General features: G+C 41.3%; 1 protein-coding gene across 2 annotated transcripts in view; it reads left to right on the plus strand.

Annotated features, from left to right (window-relative positions):
* Window positions 1–12046, plus strand: part of taok2a (TAO kinase 2a) — a 45465-nt gene extending 33419 nt beyond the window's left edge. Inside the window, exons 15-20 of one of the 2 annotated variants that reach the window (XM_030057644.1) lie at window positions 288–416; window positions 1430–1633; window positions 3673–3912; window positions 5343–5564; window positions 6501–6683; window positions 7807–12046. In XM_030057644.1, coding sequence (XP_029913504.1) covers window positions 288–416; window positions 1430–1633; window positions 3673–3912; window positions 5343–5564; window positions 6501–6683; window positions 7807–8706 — 1878 coding nt within the window. In that variant the 3' untranslated portion in view covers window positions 8707–12046. The remainder of the gene's footprint in view (window positions 1–287; window positions 417–1429; window positions 1634–3672; window positions 3913–5342; window positions 5565–6500; window positions 6684–7806) is intronic. The other variant, XM_030057645.1, reaches the window with a different exon arrangement.
* The last annotated feature ends 3618 nt before the right edge of the window (window positions 12047–15664 follow it).

Below are 15664 nucleotides of genomic sequence, written 5' to 3' on the forward strand. Positions count from 1 at the left end.
GTTTCTAATCCACTGTGGTGGTGTACAAGGGCAAAATTATAAATATTGTGTCGCTGTCCAAATACTTATGGACCTTCCTATATATCGGTCTGTATTGAATCAGGGTCATAATGGTGATACAAAAATCATCAAACAAAAAATGTATGATTTGGAACTGAATCAGCCATTTTTTGTTTTCCCATCCCTAGTTGTAGGGGCTCTTGTTTACAAAAAATGTGTTTGTGTACCCATACCCTTGCAAAACCTTCCTAGCGATAATCCCAGCCTTGGTATGTGTCTCCTTGCAGACGAAGGCGGCTCTGGCAGAAGAGAAGAAGTTCCAGCAGCACATCCTGGGCCAGCAGAAGAAAGAGCTGACTAGTTTATTGGAGTCCCAGAAGCGGCAGTACCGCCAGCGCAAGGAGCAGCTGAAAGAGGCATGAGCCAAATCCCAATGTTCATACTGGTGCATTCCTGCCATTTAAATCCCAGGGCACTCATGTTGCACATGTTCATCAAACATTAACACAGGTTTTAGTTTATTTACACAGGAGTTTACATTTGCTGAGGTTAGAGCCACATATGTGTACATCTTCCACCTTTCTCCTCTGCTAATATGATTGATGAGAGGAAATGATTCAACGAAACAGCTTTATGGATATTTTATCTTAAAGCTTTTGAACATTGGCTCATATCATCTATCAGTACATTCAGCCCAAAAACATCAGTAATGGCCTCAAAAAATCCACATCAGTTGGACCCTAGTATTTATCATAACATTAAAAACATGCTAATATACATATATTATAAAGTTACTATATAGTCTTATTTATATTATATATTTCATATTTTTATTAATATTATAAATTTTTATTATTGTTACTATTATTATAGAATGTGTTATTATAATTACATACTTAGAATTGTATATATTATATACTTATATATTATATACTACTATATTTTGAATTCTTTTGTGGGAGGGTGGTTAATGTTTTGTAATTATTTTAAAAAATGATAATTTTAGGAGAATTTTCTCATAATTTGTTGTATTTTTTTTGGCAATTTTCTGATGATTTTGTGGTTTTCTTAGAATTTTTTATAATTTAAAAGATATATTTTTTGCTAATTTTCTGGTTATCTATTTTTCTCAACATTTTCGGTGAATTTTTTGATAATTTTCTTCCAATTTAATCTGAAATATTTATATTTTTTTGAAAGTTGTCGATTGAATTTCAAAAGGTTGCAAGTACTAGTTAATGTTAGTGTCAGTATGCTCAATCAGGCAGAGGTGATGTAATGAACCGTCACGTAGCTTCTGTCAGGCAATTTGTTACAGGCCTGTCCTGAGCTTTGTGATAGTTGTCATCCTGATATGTTGTTTTGGATTTGTGGCACTGAATTTTCACACTCTGCTACCCTCTCCTCGTCTTTTCCCTCTGCCAAGCAGGAGCTGAACGAGAACCAGTCAACACCTAAGCGGGAGAAGCAGGAGTGGCTGGTGCGTCAGAAGGAGTGTCTGCAGCAGATGCAGGCAGAAGAGGAGGCCGGCCTGCTGAGGAGACAGAGGCAATACTATGAGCTGCAGTGTCGCCAGTACAAAAGAAAGATGCTTCTGGCCCGCCACAACTTGGAGCAGGATCTGCTCAGAGAGGTAAACTGCTCACTTGCACACCAGGACCTCTTCTTGACCAAAACAGATCTGGCTGTCTAGCTCAGTAGTCCCCAACCACCGGTACCGGTCCACAAGACATTCCAGACCGGGCTGTGCAGCGTGGGAAAAAACGTGCCACACAACCTATATGCATGCATTTGTTAGATCACGTGTGATTTGGCACCCGACTGTAACTTTTTTCCCGTTCCTTTTGATGCTGTCATTAGTCAAAGTCACAGAAAAAAATACATATATAAATTAAAAATTAAGATTGGTGGAAATGCCTGAGTCATAATAATGTAGATGATTAAAAATATTTACAAATAACTGACAGAAAACATTAGGTTGGGTGCCCCGGTAGCTCACCAGGTAGAGGTGTGTACTAAGTGTCAAGGTGAAGTCCTTTAAATGCAGTGGCTTGGGTTCAGATCCAGCCCAGGCCATTGGCTGTCCTGCTGTTGACTTTGAATAAAACTTTGGAAATTCAAAAAAAAAAAAAAAAAAAAAAAAAAAAAATCACATAAGAGAGAAAATAATCAAATAAATTCAAATTAAGTAAATAATTTACTGTGACATAATCAACATAAATCCACCCTTATGTTCCCATACTGACTGCAGGCTCTTGTCTGAACAATAATTTTCTATTACATGACAAATTTCAAACATCCATCTAATATCTGCCTATCTGCCAGACTCTAATACAGGGTTCCCACACGTCCTGGAAAACCTGGAAAACCTGGAGAATAATTGACCAATTTTCCAGTCAAAATTGAGCTGCAGTGCTTCTCTGCTTCTAGCCGGCACAGCGCCGGGACACAGGGAAGAGGCACCCTTTAAATGAGGAGGGTAGGCAGTGAAAATGTTGTGCTAATGTTGTTAGCATACATGAATGGGATTCAACATGGCTAAATTAGCATTACAGCTATCAATCAGTCAATATTTTGCAACTTTTAAACAAATCAAATGTAATTCAAAGGGGTTGATGAAACAACATAGGAAATAAAGTAAAAATGTACTTGGTAACTAATGCACACTGAGCAATAAAATATGAGTACATAAAATAATGCAAGATCAGGAATAAAAGATAAAAATCAATACAATGGTGATAAAAAGAAATATAATATGGTAAAATAAAATTGAGGCTACTTAAACAGAAAATCAATGCAATCTAATTATAAAAATATCATTTATTTAAATATAAACAATAAAATATAGATAAAGCTTCAGTTAGTTATATGACACTGGAATCTGTGGGTGTGATTGTACAATTCTATGATAAATTTCTCATAATTTCTAAGAATGTAAGAGATTATTTCATAGATATGTTATAGCCATAGACTGCACATCTTTTAAATCAGACCTCTGGGGGTGGGAGAGGAATAAACATAGCAATCTGGGTAAATGAACAAAATGTAAGGTACAACTGTAGAAAAGAACACTTCTCCAAAGCACTTGGGGCCAAGGGATGTATTAGTGTACAGTGTGATAACTTGACTCATACTGTAGCAGCTGAAAATGTCCTGGAAAAGTCCTGGAAAATAATTTCTAGAAAAGAGTGGGAACCCTGTAATAGATGTGCCGCCATGTCGTCATGCTATTACTGATGTCTCCCAGAGTCTCCCTCTTAGACCACCTTTTTTCATACATTAGATCTCCTTGAATTTTCTATATTAATTTCTCAGTATCTTTAATTTGTTGAATTAGATCCCACCTTTTAATATTTTCCGGGGCCAGTTTTTGTAATGAGTTTCAAGGCAGTAATTCTTAATATTCTTATGAGATATTCAACTTCACCATCGACCACCCCAACTGGGGATTTCACCAGCAACATGAACTCAGTAAGTAATATTAATATCCATTTTCAAAATAAGGGCAGTTTCTTCAGATATTTTCCCAATACAACTGCAAAGCAGGGCACAACCGAATATGGCTATAATTTGCAAGGCTTTCCCCTTTTAGTATTTGTTCAAAACTTGTTTATCCCTTCTTGGTGTGATCACTTTTGCTTCTCTCCTGGTTTCTCCTCACCCCTCCACCAGGACCTGAACAAGAAACAGACCCAGAAGGACCTGGAGTGTGCCATGCTGTTGCGGCACCACGAATCTACCCAAGAGCTAGAATTCAGGCAGCTGGGTTCAGTGCAGCGAACTCGAGCCGAACTGATCCGAACACAGCACCAGACCGAGCTCACCAATCAGATGGAGTACAACAAGCGACGTGAGCAGGAGCTCCGGCAGAAACACACTGTGGAGGTCCGGCAGCAGCCCAAGAGCCTCAAGGTGAGGAGGACGATGAAGAAAGCAAGTTTTAGTACCCAGCCCCACTAATATGTTTAAGACTGTGTGTGTCTGTGTCTTGGCAAACAAAAGGACTGGTTACATAATGACGGTGACCACAAAAGGACAGGGGATGTGAAACCAGGGGCATGTGCTATGGGCAAGCCATGGACCCCTGGAGCAATACTATGCTAGGTGGGGCTTCAGTACACATTTGAAATTTCATACAATGAAACAGTTTTTGCGGTCCACATACAAACAATTTTCCAAATGCAGAAAAGTTGGTTTATTGTGGAAGAACTGATGCACAGCTAACAGAAATATGTTAGCCTGAGATTTGCTATGAATTAGCTTTCAGTAATTTTAAAATAACTTTAATAGCACGCAGATTATTTTAAAGGCTGAATGAGATGGATTTGTTGCTTGCTGTTTGTAAACACAGCATTCAAAGATGGCCCCCCTCCCTGGCTAAGTTAACCACCAGCCGCGAGGTTTTGTTTCCTAGGATGGTGATGGAATGAAATGACCATCTAAAATGTAAAACATTCTATAGCAGTCCTAGTAAAATTGGCCTGCCAGCACCTACCTGTCCAGCAGAAAACAGGCCAACAGTGCCTTGCTCTTCATTCTCATCCTGTCTCTCAGTGCTGAAAGCCAATCCCAGGTTCACTCTTGTTGTGGAACAAACTTTGCTTGGCGCTTTGCTTCACTAGATTTCATTTTTTCTGCTGTCCACGTCTATGATTTTCATAGTTCCATATTGGATGTTGTGCGTTGATCTGGCACTGTGCGCTGTTATTGGCTGGCAGCTACACACCAACTTCCCAAAGACACCCAGAAGAGTCCCGACCTCAGCAAAAAGAGAAAATCTGTGCAGAGGGCAGGGTCTCTGGAGATACACCAACACACTTCTAGTGGGACATAAGTAATGATTGACAGGGATTATTTTTGTATGAGTCTATATATTGTTTTTTAGGGAAATCATACTCATTCTGCTTTTAATTAATTTGGTGCATTAACTTTAACTTAACTCTTTGTTGTTGCTGCCAGCTATGCACACTGTGACAGTTAGAAATGCACCAAACAACCAGGTGCTTGATTTGTCACTAGGGAATTTTCAATTTCAAAAGTTATTCAAACAAACTCTTCTGCTGATGAGGTGACATTAGTGAACACTACAGCTGTTGCCGTGGTAAAGTGAACCAAAATGCTGTGAACCAAAGGTCCTCAATGATCCACGCCAGTTCTTCCAAATTCCATATTCCTGTCCCACATGGGTGCTTGGCCTCTTCCTATTGCTGCTTGCAGCTAGAGTTTTTTTCTGTAAAGGTGTTATCTCTGTGAACTTTTTTTAGAGTACTTATAAAATTTGATTAATACGACAATTATAGTTATCATGATGAACTAATTCCAGTTCCTACTAACTTCAACAGTCCAAAGAGCTGCAGATCAAGCGTCAGTTCCAGGACACTTGTAAGATCCAGACTCGACAGTACAAAGCCCTTCGGAACCACCTGCTGGAGAGCACACCCAAATCTGACCACAAAGCCGTCCTCAAACGCCTCAAAGAGGAACAAACACGTAAGCTGGCCATTTTGGCTGAGCAGTACGACCACTCCATCAACGACATGCTGTCCACACAGGCTGTGAGTAAGGCAAGGAAACCTCCGTGCACCGTCTACACCAAACCCACTCACAGCATCCACTGCTCTTCCACAACATGATCACAGAATCCACTGCTCTTCAACAACATGATCACAGCACCCACTGCTCTTCAACAACATGATCACAGCACCCACTGCTCTTCAACAACATGATCACAGCACCCACTGCTCTTCAACATGATCACAGAATCCACTGCTCTTCAACAACATGATCACAGAATCCACTGCTCTTCCACAACATGATCACGGAATCCACTGCTCTCAAACATGATCGTGGACTCCACTACTCTTGAACAGCATGATCACAGAATCCACTAATCATAAACAAGATCACAGAATCCACTGATCATAATAAACAATATCACAGAATCCATTATTCATAAACAAGATCACAGAATCCACTATCATAACTTGATCACAGAGTCCACTGCTCTTCAACATGACTACAGAATCCACTAATTGTCCACATGATCATAGAAACCACTGCTCCCAAACATGATCACAGAATCTGCTGCCCTTCAACAACATGATCACAGAATCCACTAATCGTGAGCATGATCATAGAATCCACTGCTCTTCAACATGATCACAGAAAGCACTGAGAATGAAACAATTCTAATAATAAAACCTTTACCTAACTTGAGAGATTTCCCAGCAAAAGAGGATGTTCAAGAGAATCAGAAAATTTTAATATGCTGTATTGATTGTACTGATAATGTTAACATTTAGCAACCCAACATTTCTAAACCAAAGCCGGATTTAGATAAAAGGTTTGTATTTGCACCTGTATGCCCAGCAGTGGTCCAGACCCCAGTGAATTGCTCAGTAACAGTGTTTTATAACATTGCATCCACCATTTTAGCCCCAAAAACTCACAGCAGATTGCTGTCTACTGATGTGGAGGCTTGGTCCCGTTTTCTCCCACAGCTGCGGTTGGATGAAACCCAGGAGGCAGAATACCAGGTGCTGCGGATGCAGCTGCAGCAGGAGCTGGAGCTGCTCAATGCCTACCAGAGCAAGATTAAGATTCACACTGACTCTCAGCACGAGCGAGAGACCAAGGATCTGGAGCAGAGGGTGTCTATCCGCAGAGCGCTGCTGGAGCAGAGGGTATGAACATGTTGAAACTGGTTGTGACTGGCAGCAGCACAACTGCAGGTCAAACCAGTTTCACACTAATCGCATTTCCATCAACCATTTTTTCATGCACATTTTGCCATATCAAATTAAAAAATGCTTGATGGAAACAGCAAATGTCAATAGAAATTTCAAAAATGCGACAGAAGGTTTATATGCTCTCTTGAGATGGATAAACTTTTTAGTCAAAAAAGAAATGTTATCATGGTGGATGACGGTAACATCGACAGGTTCAGGTGGAAAGATGAAGAAAACAATACATTTGTCTATGCAAAGAATAGAACGGTGATATTAGACAGGAAAAAGCAGTGCAACACAACCGTTAAAGTTTTGGAAATACAAATACAGAAATCCATCTCTGCAAACTTAGGAACAGCTATGGAGCCAGCATACAAGCTATTTGCCTGTAGAAACATTACATCATCATTCCACACCCAAAACACCACATGTCATTTGCTTAAACTACTATACCAGTGATTTTGAATGTTTGGCCCCTTTTCTACTGTTACTGCTACTAAAGAAACTTACTAAAGATTTCACAACATACAATCAAAATCCCAGCATTTTCAGTTTTAAATTTTTGGAAGAGACATCCACCTCATAATGTTCTGCTTATGTAGCTAACAAACTTGTCACCATTCAGAAACCATGAGCAAGCATTTCTTCTTCTGTTGTCCTGCAGAGAAACCGTTTCACTCTGCCCAGTTTCAAGTCCTCAAAACAAAACAGTGCTGTTGCTTTTAGGAAGATAATGTGGATGACTTTGTTATGGTGATGGAATACTGGTGAGGCGAAAGTTTGAAGTCTCTGAAAATAAATATTCATATTGTACTGGAATGAATTGAAACTGATGGTTTAATAAAAGGTAGGAAAAATACCCATGTTCCAAAATACAATGCATTGCTTTCTTTTAGAAGAGATGACCAGAAATGTGAAGTATATACATTTTGTAGCTATTAGGCTGAACATGTAGAATCACTGGTATGGTGCTTTGAAAAGGCCTCATCATTAGCAAAATAATGATCAATTTGAAAATCACTTTATCTGTGTCTATCTAATATCTAACGTTCACATCTGTTTGTCTCCTGTCCATCAGATTGAGGACGAGATGCTCTCTCTGCAGAATGAACGTTCGGAGCGAATCCGGACGCTGCTGGAGCGCCAGGCTCATGAAATTGAGAATTTCGACTCGGAGAGCATGCGGCTTGGCTTCAGCAACATGGCGCTGACCGGGATCCCTGCCGAGGCCTTCAACCAGGGCTACCCCAACCCCAGCCCCTCATCAGGGTCCAGTGCCTGGCCGTCGCGTCCCGTTCCCCGCTCGGGCAGCCACTGGAGCCACAGCGTGCAGAACTCCGCAGCGCCACCCTCTTGGCGCAGCCAGAACAGCACCGCAGGGGGCGGCGGCTTCAGCCGAGCGGAGTCCATCATCTCGGCTCACGGGCTGGGCCGGGACAGCGAGCTGGGCCTGAGTGGGCGGGGCCACTCCTCAGCCTCCTCCTCCTCGTCATCTTCCTCTCATCACCAGCAGCAGCACTACCTCCCCCAGCACTATCAGCACCACCAGAGCACTCCGCAGCTGTACCGCGACACCCATGAGCGTGACCTCAGGGAGCGCGAGCGAGCCAGGGAGTGGGCAGGAGGGGGAGGCCACTATTCCCATCACCCCCAAGGCCGTCACCACCTCTCCTCCCACGCCTCAGCCCAGTCCCTGTCCCTCCTGCCGCCCCCGCCGCCGCCTCCCCCCATCTCCCTCTCCTCCTCCTCCCCTCCCTCCTCTGCCTCCTCCTCTTCCTCGTCTCAGGGAGGATATGGAGGCGGGGGTCTGAGCGTCAGGGGGCCCAGTCTGATGGCCCTGAGGAACAGCCCCCAGCCACTAAGGAGGACGGCCTCCGGTGGGCCAGGGGGTGGTGGCGGGGGGAGCGAAGGGGGGCTCAGTCGGAGCACATCAGTCACCTCTCACATCTCCAATGGCTCCCACCTCTCCTACTCATAGAGCTCACATGGCTCCTGGTCTCCCTGACTTTGTGCACATGATTCTGCTTCTCCAACTGAAATGGCTAACAGGTGTTTCATTAACCTGAGGGGAGGAATAAGGCAGAAGCAGAACTAGAACCACACAAGAAAGGGAAGTTTTAACTTTTATCTGTTCTCCAAGAAGCTTCATAGAAATGGAGCATAGGTAAATTGATCTTAAATATATATATATATATAATTTCATTTTTTTTAAGTACCCATCTCCCCCCTCAAAATAATTTGCAGTCTGTTTTCATTTGCTGCACAAGGGAAGGAAGAGAGTACGTACTGGAGTCATGTGACAGCTGCCCAGTTCTTAGAAGGGGCAAAGTGCTTATTATGCAGGCACATACACATTAACATGAGTATTAAGGTCACTTTCATACCTAATTGTCTTTTCTCTATGGTCTGGGCTAACGAGTTGTTTGACACATTGTAACACTGGCTTGGTTGGCTCTCACATGGCTCAAATCAAAGCAAAACCATGACATGTAAATCAAAGTGACATGCTTGGTATTATTAGTCCGAGAACAAAGTGCATAAAGAGATAAGGTTCCTCTTTCAAATGTGCACCAGGATTCAATTAGCACGGTCTCATCAATCCAGATAAAACACAGCAGGAGGGTCAATGCACCAGGGTTCGATTCAGCTGGACTAAACACAACAGGTGTGAAAGAAACCTAAGACTGAAATCCGGCCCTGCATTCCAGTTCCAGCTCCAGGCGTAGTTGATCTCTTCTGACACGTTCCGTTGTTGGGCTCAGTCTCAAGTGGTTTTGCACATTAACACTGTCAAAACACAACGAATCAAAACCGTGGCAAAAACTGAGCACCAGGGCGACACCAACAACATGACTAAAAGCCAGAAGGTGATGTGTGTGTTGCAAAATGAACAAGTCGAATCAAGTCAGATCCACTAGTCAACAGGAACTTCTGATTATAGTATTTGTCCATTTTGTAACACAACAGATCTGCTGGTGACAGCACAGTATCAAGTGGGATGGTTGCACTGCAGAAAATTAAGTCACATGCACAAGCAGTAGACTTGCAGCTTGCATCAAAGCAGAGATGTTTGACTATTGAGAGTGGCAGTTGAGGTGGTGAGTTGAGTTCTTAATCTGCTTCTTGTTTCAAAGGGACAGTTCACCCATTTAGAAAAAATGTGATATTTCTCTTCCCCCCTAGCTGTTGTGTAGGACAGTAGAGGTGCTCTCTTCCTCTCATTGTTACTGAGTGCTGGATACTGGCTGGATGCTCCACATGCTAACTGTTAGCCTCCTGCCATTGAGCTGGACTTCCCCATGGTGGCTGACAAGAGCATGAAAGGTATATGAAACTTGCAATTATGGGGAGTGGAGGAAAAGGCAAAACTATCATCTGCTTGCACCTCATAGGAGTATGCCTATTTTAGTTTTGGAAAGTACCATTTCTAAAGTGATGTTGGACCTTGTTTGAATGGATGGAAGCACTGTTAGCTGTCTGCTGGGATAATATCACATTTCTCTGAATGGGTGAACTGTCCCTTTTATGATTTGGAACAAACCTGAGAAACATGGAGTTTCCACTCACTTTGCGGTGCTTAAGAACCACTGTAACTATGTGAATAATGTTCAACTGTAAACCGAATTTTTGATTTTAGTGTTTGATACTGCTCAGCGGGGGCAGGGGGGGGGCAAAGATGTCACAAGGGATGACAAAGGGCAGATGTCTTGAAAATACTTTTTTTTTTTTTTTTTTTTGTAGCTATTAATATTTTAAAGGACAATTGAAACACTGCCATCTGTTTTTTGGGCTGACCCAAGACAACTCTACCACTGCCCTTTAAGTCTTCTTAAAGGGATGCTGCCAGAGAATATTTTTGAGTGAGCCAAGCACTAAATAGCGTGTGAACATGCTGCAAGTGGGGTGTGTGTATGTGTGTGTATGTGTACAGTGCTTTCTTTCACCTAGAGCTCATTCCACCACGTTTGTCTGCATTTGTAGATAAGATGTACATGTGCATACAAGTTAGTACAATTCAGTGCATGGATCTTCTGTACAGACAGCATTTGTATCAATAACATGCACACTACCTATTTATATAAATGCATATAAATGTAAGATACCTGTGTAAATGTGACAGGTATATTGAAGATTGTTCACTGTCCAAACACTTTTGACTTGCATTGTACTTACGAGTGTACATAAAAGCACTAACTTTGAAACAGTGTTAGAGTAATAATAATGATTATTTTGTCACGTGAGTTATACGAATTTGTACTAGATGCAGACAAATAGACACTATCATTATTATTACTACTACTGCAGTTGTATTATTTATGTTGTATGCTAATTTTTAAGTTTCTGTTTTTTAAAATTTATTGCCAATTTTGACCACTAGGTGGGGAATAAGAGCAATGTTACTGTGATAGAGCTATACAGAAAATATTGTTAGATTTTTAAGGAGGAAAAAGGACTACCTTTCCCAGCATTCCTGATGAGGTCTCAGGGTAGGAGTCTACTGGGCAGGGTTGTTTTATTTTATTTATTATTTTTTTTTATTATTTTTTTTATTTCTTTATTTTTTTGAGCCAGTATTAAAATGTGGACAATATCCACATTCCACAGTCTAGCTGAATAGATGTTTTTCAGGATTCTTTCAGCACATCAGGTGCCATGTTCTACCTTAGTTCACACTCTGTTCTCAGTCGATGCATAACGGACTGGACTCTGAGCAGTGCGTCCCATAGACTCCCAAAACACTGTAACCTGCAAATGCCGCTGCCACGGCTCGTTTGAACACCTTATCATTTGAGTTTTTGCACAGTCAGAATGGGTAGAAAAAGGAAGATCATCTGTAACACAATCACTTTCTCCAAAAGTGTGTCATACATCACAGTGGTACGGAAGTGTATTGTATTGACTTCATGGAAAATGAATCTGCTGTGTCTGAATTAATGAGGTAATTATCTTGTTTCTGGGAAGTTTTTGTGGAAAATAAGATTCTGTTTTTCTGAATTAATGTGATACTTACCTCAGATTTCTGAAATAATTTCCTCATTGATTCAGAAAAAACAGCTAAATATTTTTTCCATGAAAACTGTTCTCAGAATTCCTAGATAATTGTCATTAATTCAGAAATAAAAGGTTTTTTTCTTACGTGAAACAGTTCCATGGCCATACAGTAGGAAGAAATAACAGCTTCTTATTTTTATGTTTATTTTTTACTTGTCATTGTGGTGTTCCAGAGCCAAGAGCCAGCTCTTGCTAAGGTCAGCCTTCTAGCATTACACCACTATCACTGTTGGAGAAAGGTGATTTTTTTTTTTTTTTCGTGATGCTATCTTAGTCGTCATGTCTACCTCATTTGCACTGATAGTAAAAGAATGTTTGGGTGAACGCAGTTTCTTGTATGCAGACCTGGCTTTGCTAACTGTTTTTGTTTCTCCCACATCTGTGCAAATGTTGACAAGAGGTGGAAGAGTGGGGGGTGGAGGGAGTATTCCCCTTTAATATGCCATGTTGGTGTCCAGCAAGCACCTTCAGACTGACAGCTGGAACCCTTGCTTTGCTTCTCACAAGGGATAGGCAGCCATGTGCTTTTGTTTTTGTTTTGTTTTGTTTATTTTATTTTAGTTTTAGTTTTCCCACCATTTTCACAAGACTACAAAAAATGCTGGATCTTGATTCTGAGGCTGTAACCCTTTGGGGAGGTAGAGACATTGAGCCAGGTCAGGAGAAGTCGCCCAACATGTTACATTGACTTGAGTGAGGGAAATGTCTGGTTGGAATCTCTTCCAGGAGCTGACATGGGGGGCAAAGGAGGAGAGACGTGTATCGGCCAGTGAGACTTTTTCCTTTCCAGGGGTTTCCCTGCTATTTTTTTTCCACCTCATTATTTTTTAGCCAAAAAGAATCGTTGAAACTGTGAGATGTCATATTGCCAATTTATCAGTATTCTCTTTTTTATATTTTCAAAAACATGACTTTTAATAAATTCCAGGGCTGACAGTCCTGATATCATTTTTGCCAATTAAATCTGCACTAGGTAAGATTTTTGTATAAAAAGACACCAGTTGGTAGTTTAAACCAAGGAACGTATAAAGAAAGAAGGGACAATATGTCAATTCAAGTATATAACAAAACACACTTGCTTGCGCATTAGTTGGCCTTGTTACTGGTCGTAAACCATCAGAAGTCTTGGTGCCTTCAGTTGCTCATGAGAATCGTCTAATTTGCCATATGTACGAGCACAGAAACGCACCTTGATTTTGTAATTACAAGCCGAAAACTGTGAACCATCATTGCGCTATTGCGTTACGATTTGGAAAAGTTTGCAACGGTTTCCATTTTTCTTCAGGTTGCTATAGTTAACAGATGAATTCCTCATGATTCCCACACCTGGCTGGGGCACTAAACTGTTAAAAAAGGTAGAAATGGGCGGGTGGCAAACCCACTCAAAACAATGACAACAGCACTGAAATTTTTTCACACTCGGCATATTGTGCTTTCCTTCTTGTCCTTCTTGGTCTAAAGTGTGGCTGCAACTGTGAGGAGCATCCCATCTCCACTGAATTGGCCAAAATGTATTTTTTTGGTGTAAAGCGTCCCAGACCAGCTTGGATGGTTAAAAATGTAGTGCACTGTATGTAGTCAACTGAGCTCACCTTCTAGGATCTCTCAGTACTAACGTTCAAACAGCTTTCAGACGGTTCCAGCTCTCTAATCATTTGGATCTGGATTTGCAGCTTTAAAGTTGTTGTCTTGGTCCGAAGCCACCTCGCTGAGAGTTATTGCCTCTCCAAAAGCAGGGAAACCCCCGCATTGACCTGTTCTCTCTGGCCTGTGGAACTATTAGCTGAGAGGAGATGCCACCCTGACCGAGAGACCCGAGACACTGTTCCATCATCGGCTGTGACAATGACTTACACAGTCAGGATGAGAGTCAGCAGCTGCAAACTTGTTGAGTGGGATGTTTGTCTGTTAGACCTGAAGAGACATGAATGGATTTTTTTTCTTTTTCTTTCTTTTTTCTTTTCTTTTCTTTTTTTTTTTTTTTTACAGAGGCCAGGTTAAATGTTCAGGTTCAATGCAAAATGGTATGAGGCGTGTCGTAAAAATAGTTGTACAGAAGCCTAAAAAAATAATTTTGGAAAAATAAATGATCCCAAAAAAAAAGGTGTCTGTGTCATCTGTTCCTGTTGGTATTATCCTAATTACAATGCACATGTCCAACTGTTCAATGTTTCAGTATTTTTTGCACAAGTTGCTGTTCTCTAACAAGGAGTTTAACGGCAAAATTCACATCAGGTGTTTGATGCTCCAGCTCATTGAGGTCGTATCATTAGGGAATGGCTGCTGGAGACTGGGGTACCTCAGATGGAGTGGCCTGCACTTTCTCCAGACCTGAATCCCATAGAAAACCTATGGGATCAGCTGAGTCGCCATGTAGAGGCTCGGAGCTCTGTACCCCAGAACCTCAATGTCCTGAGGGCCGCCCTTCAAGAAGAGTGGGATGCCATGCCTCAGCAGACAATAAGTCGACTTGTGAACAGCATGAGACGTCGTTGTCAAGCTGTAATTGATGCTCAAGGGCACATGACAAGTTATTGACACTGACATTTTTTGTTGTGGTATATCCACCACTGTTGTTGGCTTTTGTTTCAAGAAATTGTTTGAGATGAGGAAATCACCAGTGTATGCTTCTACTTAAATGCCCTACTTTCATAATATAATATCACTGTAGCGTGAACTTTTTACATTTTCCATAAATTTCACCCAAAAGCCAAATATCCCTAACTTTTTGTGAGTAGTGTATTCTGACAGGGTTTTCATTGTGGCTGGTGACTGTCATCGTCAGTTTCAGGGTTTGAGTAACATGTTAAATGCTCAACCAGAGGGGAAAACACACTGAGCTGTGTATTCTAACATCCCTAAAGGCTACAGAGTCTCACCCCCCTCCCTTACTTGGGACAGTGATCACCTGTCACCTTCTAGCCCCAGCTTACTGCCCCATTAGAGGGTCACCATTATCAAACACATTCCTTTTTTTTTCTGAAACAAGAAACCATGGAGAACAAAGGAGGTCCAGCTTCTTCTGAGAGAAGGTGATGCAGCTTACAGATCTGGCACCTGTGCTGCCAGACACAACCACAAATGAGGCATAAAGTCAGCAACAGCTGCACACAAGGAGAAGACTGTGGATCGCTTCACCTCCAAGGGAACAGCGCACATGCACTGCAAAAACTCAAAATCTTACCAAGATTATTTGTCTTATTTCAAGTCAAAAATGTCTTATTCCTAGTCAAAATATCTCATTACACTTAAAATAAGACATGATCACCTTAGAAGTAACTTGTTTTTAGACAATTGTCTCTTGTTTCAAGTGAAAATTCACTTGAAACAAGTGAAAATTTTCTTGTTTCATTGGCAAAATTTGTTTCTTGTTTCTAGCTAATTTTCACTTATTTCAAGTGAATTTTCACTTTTTCCACTGGCAAATTTTGCCAATGAAACAAGAAAATTTTCACTTGTTTCAAGTGAATTTTCACTTGAAAATTGTCTAAAAACAAGTTACTTCTGAGGTGATCATGTCTTATTTTAAGTGTAATGAGATATTTTGACTAGTAATAAGACATTTTTTACTTGAAATAAGACAAATAATCTTGGTAAGATTTTGCGTTTTTGCAGTGTGTGGCAGGACAGCCAGCACATAGCTAATCGTAGGAGCAGCAGAGATCCACTTACAGCAAATAATGCCTCACTGGCCAAGGAACTAAACTGCCTCTTTGCCTGATTCAAGAGAGGACGCAAGCTGGACTCACTCTCCAGACGCAAGAGGTTAAGCCAACTCAGAGCTGTCAACGTCGAGAAGGCGGCAGGTCCAGATAGGATCCCGGGCAGGGTTCTTAGGGACTGCGTTCATCAGTTTGCTGAGGTTTTCACCAACGTCCTTAACC

This window comes from Myripristis murdjan, chromosome 8, assembly GCF_902150065.1.
Source record: "Myripristis murdjan chromosome 8, fMyrMur1.1, whole genome shotgun sequence".
Classification (NCBI taxonomy): Eukaryota; Metazoa; Chordata; class Actinopteri; order Holocentriformes; family Holocentridae; genus Myripristis; species Myripristis murdjan.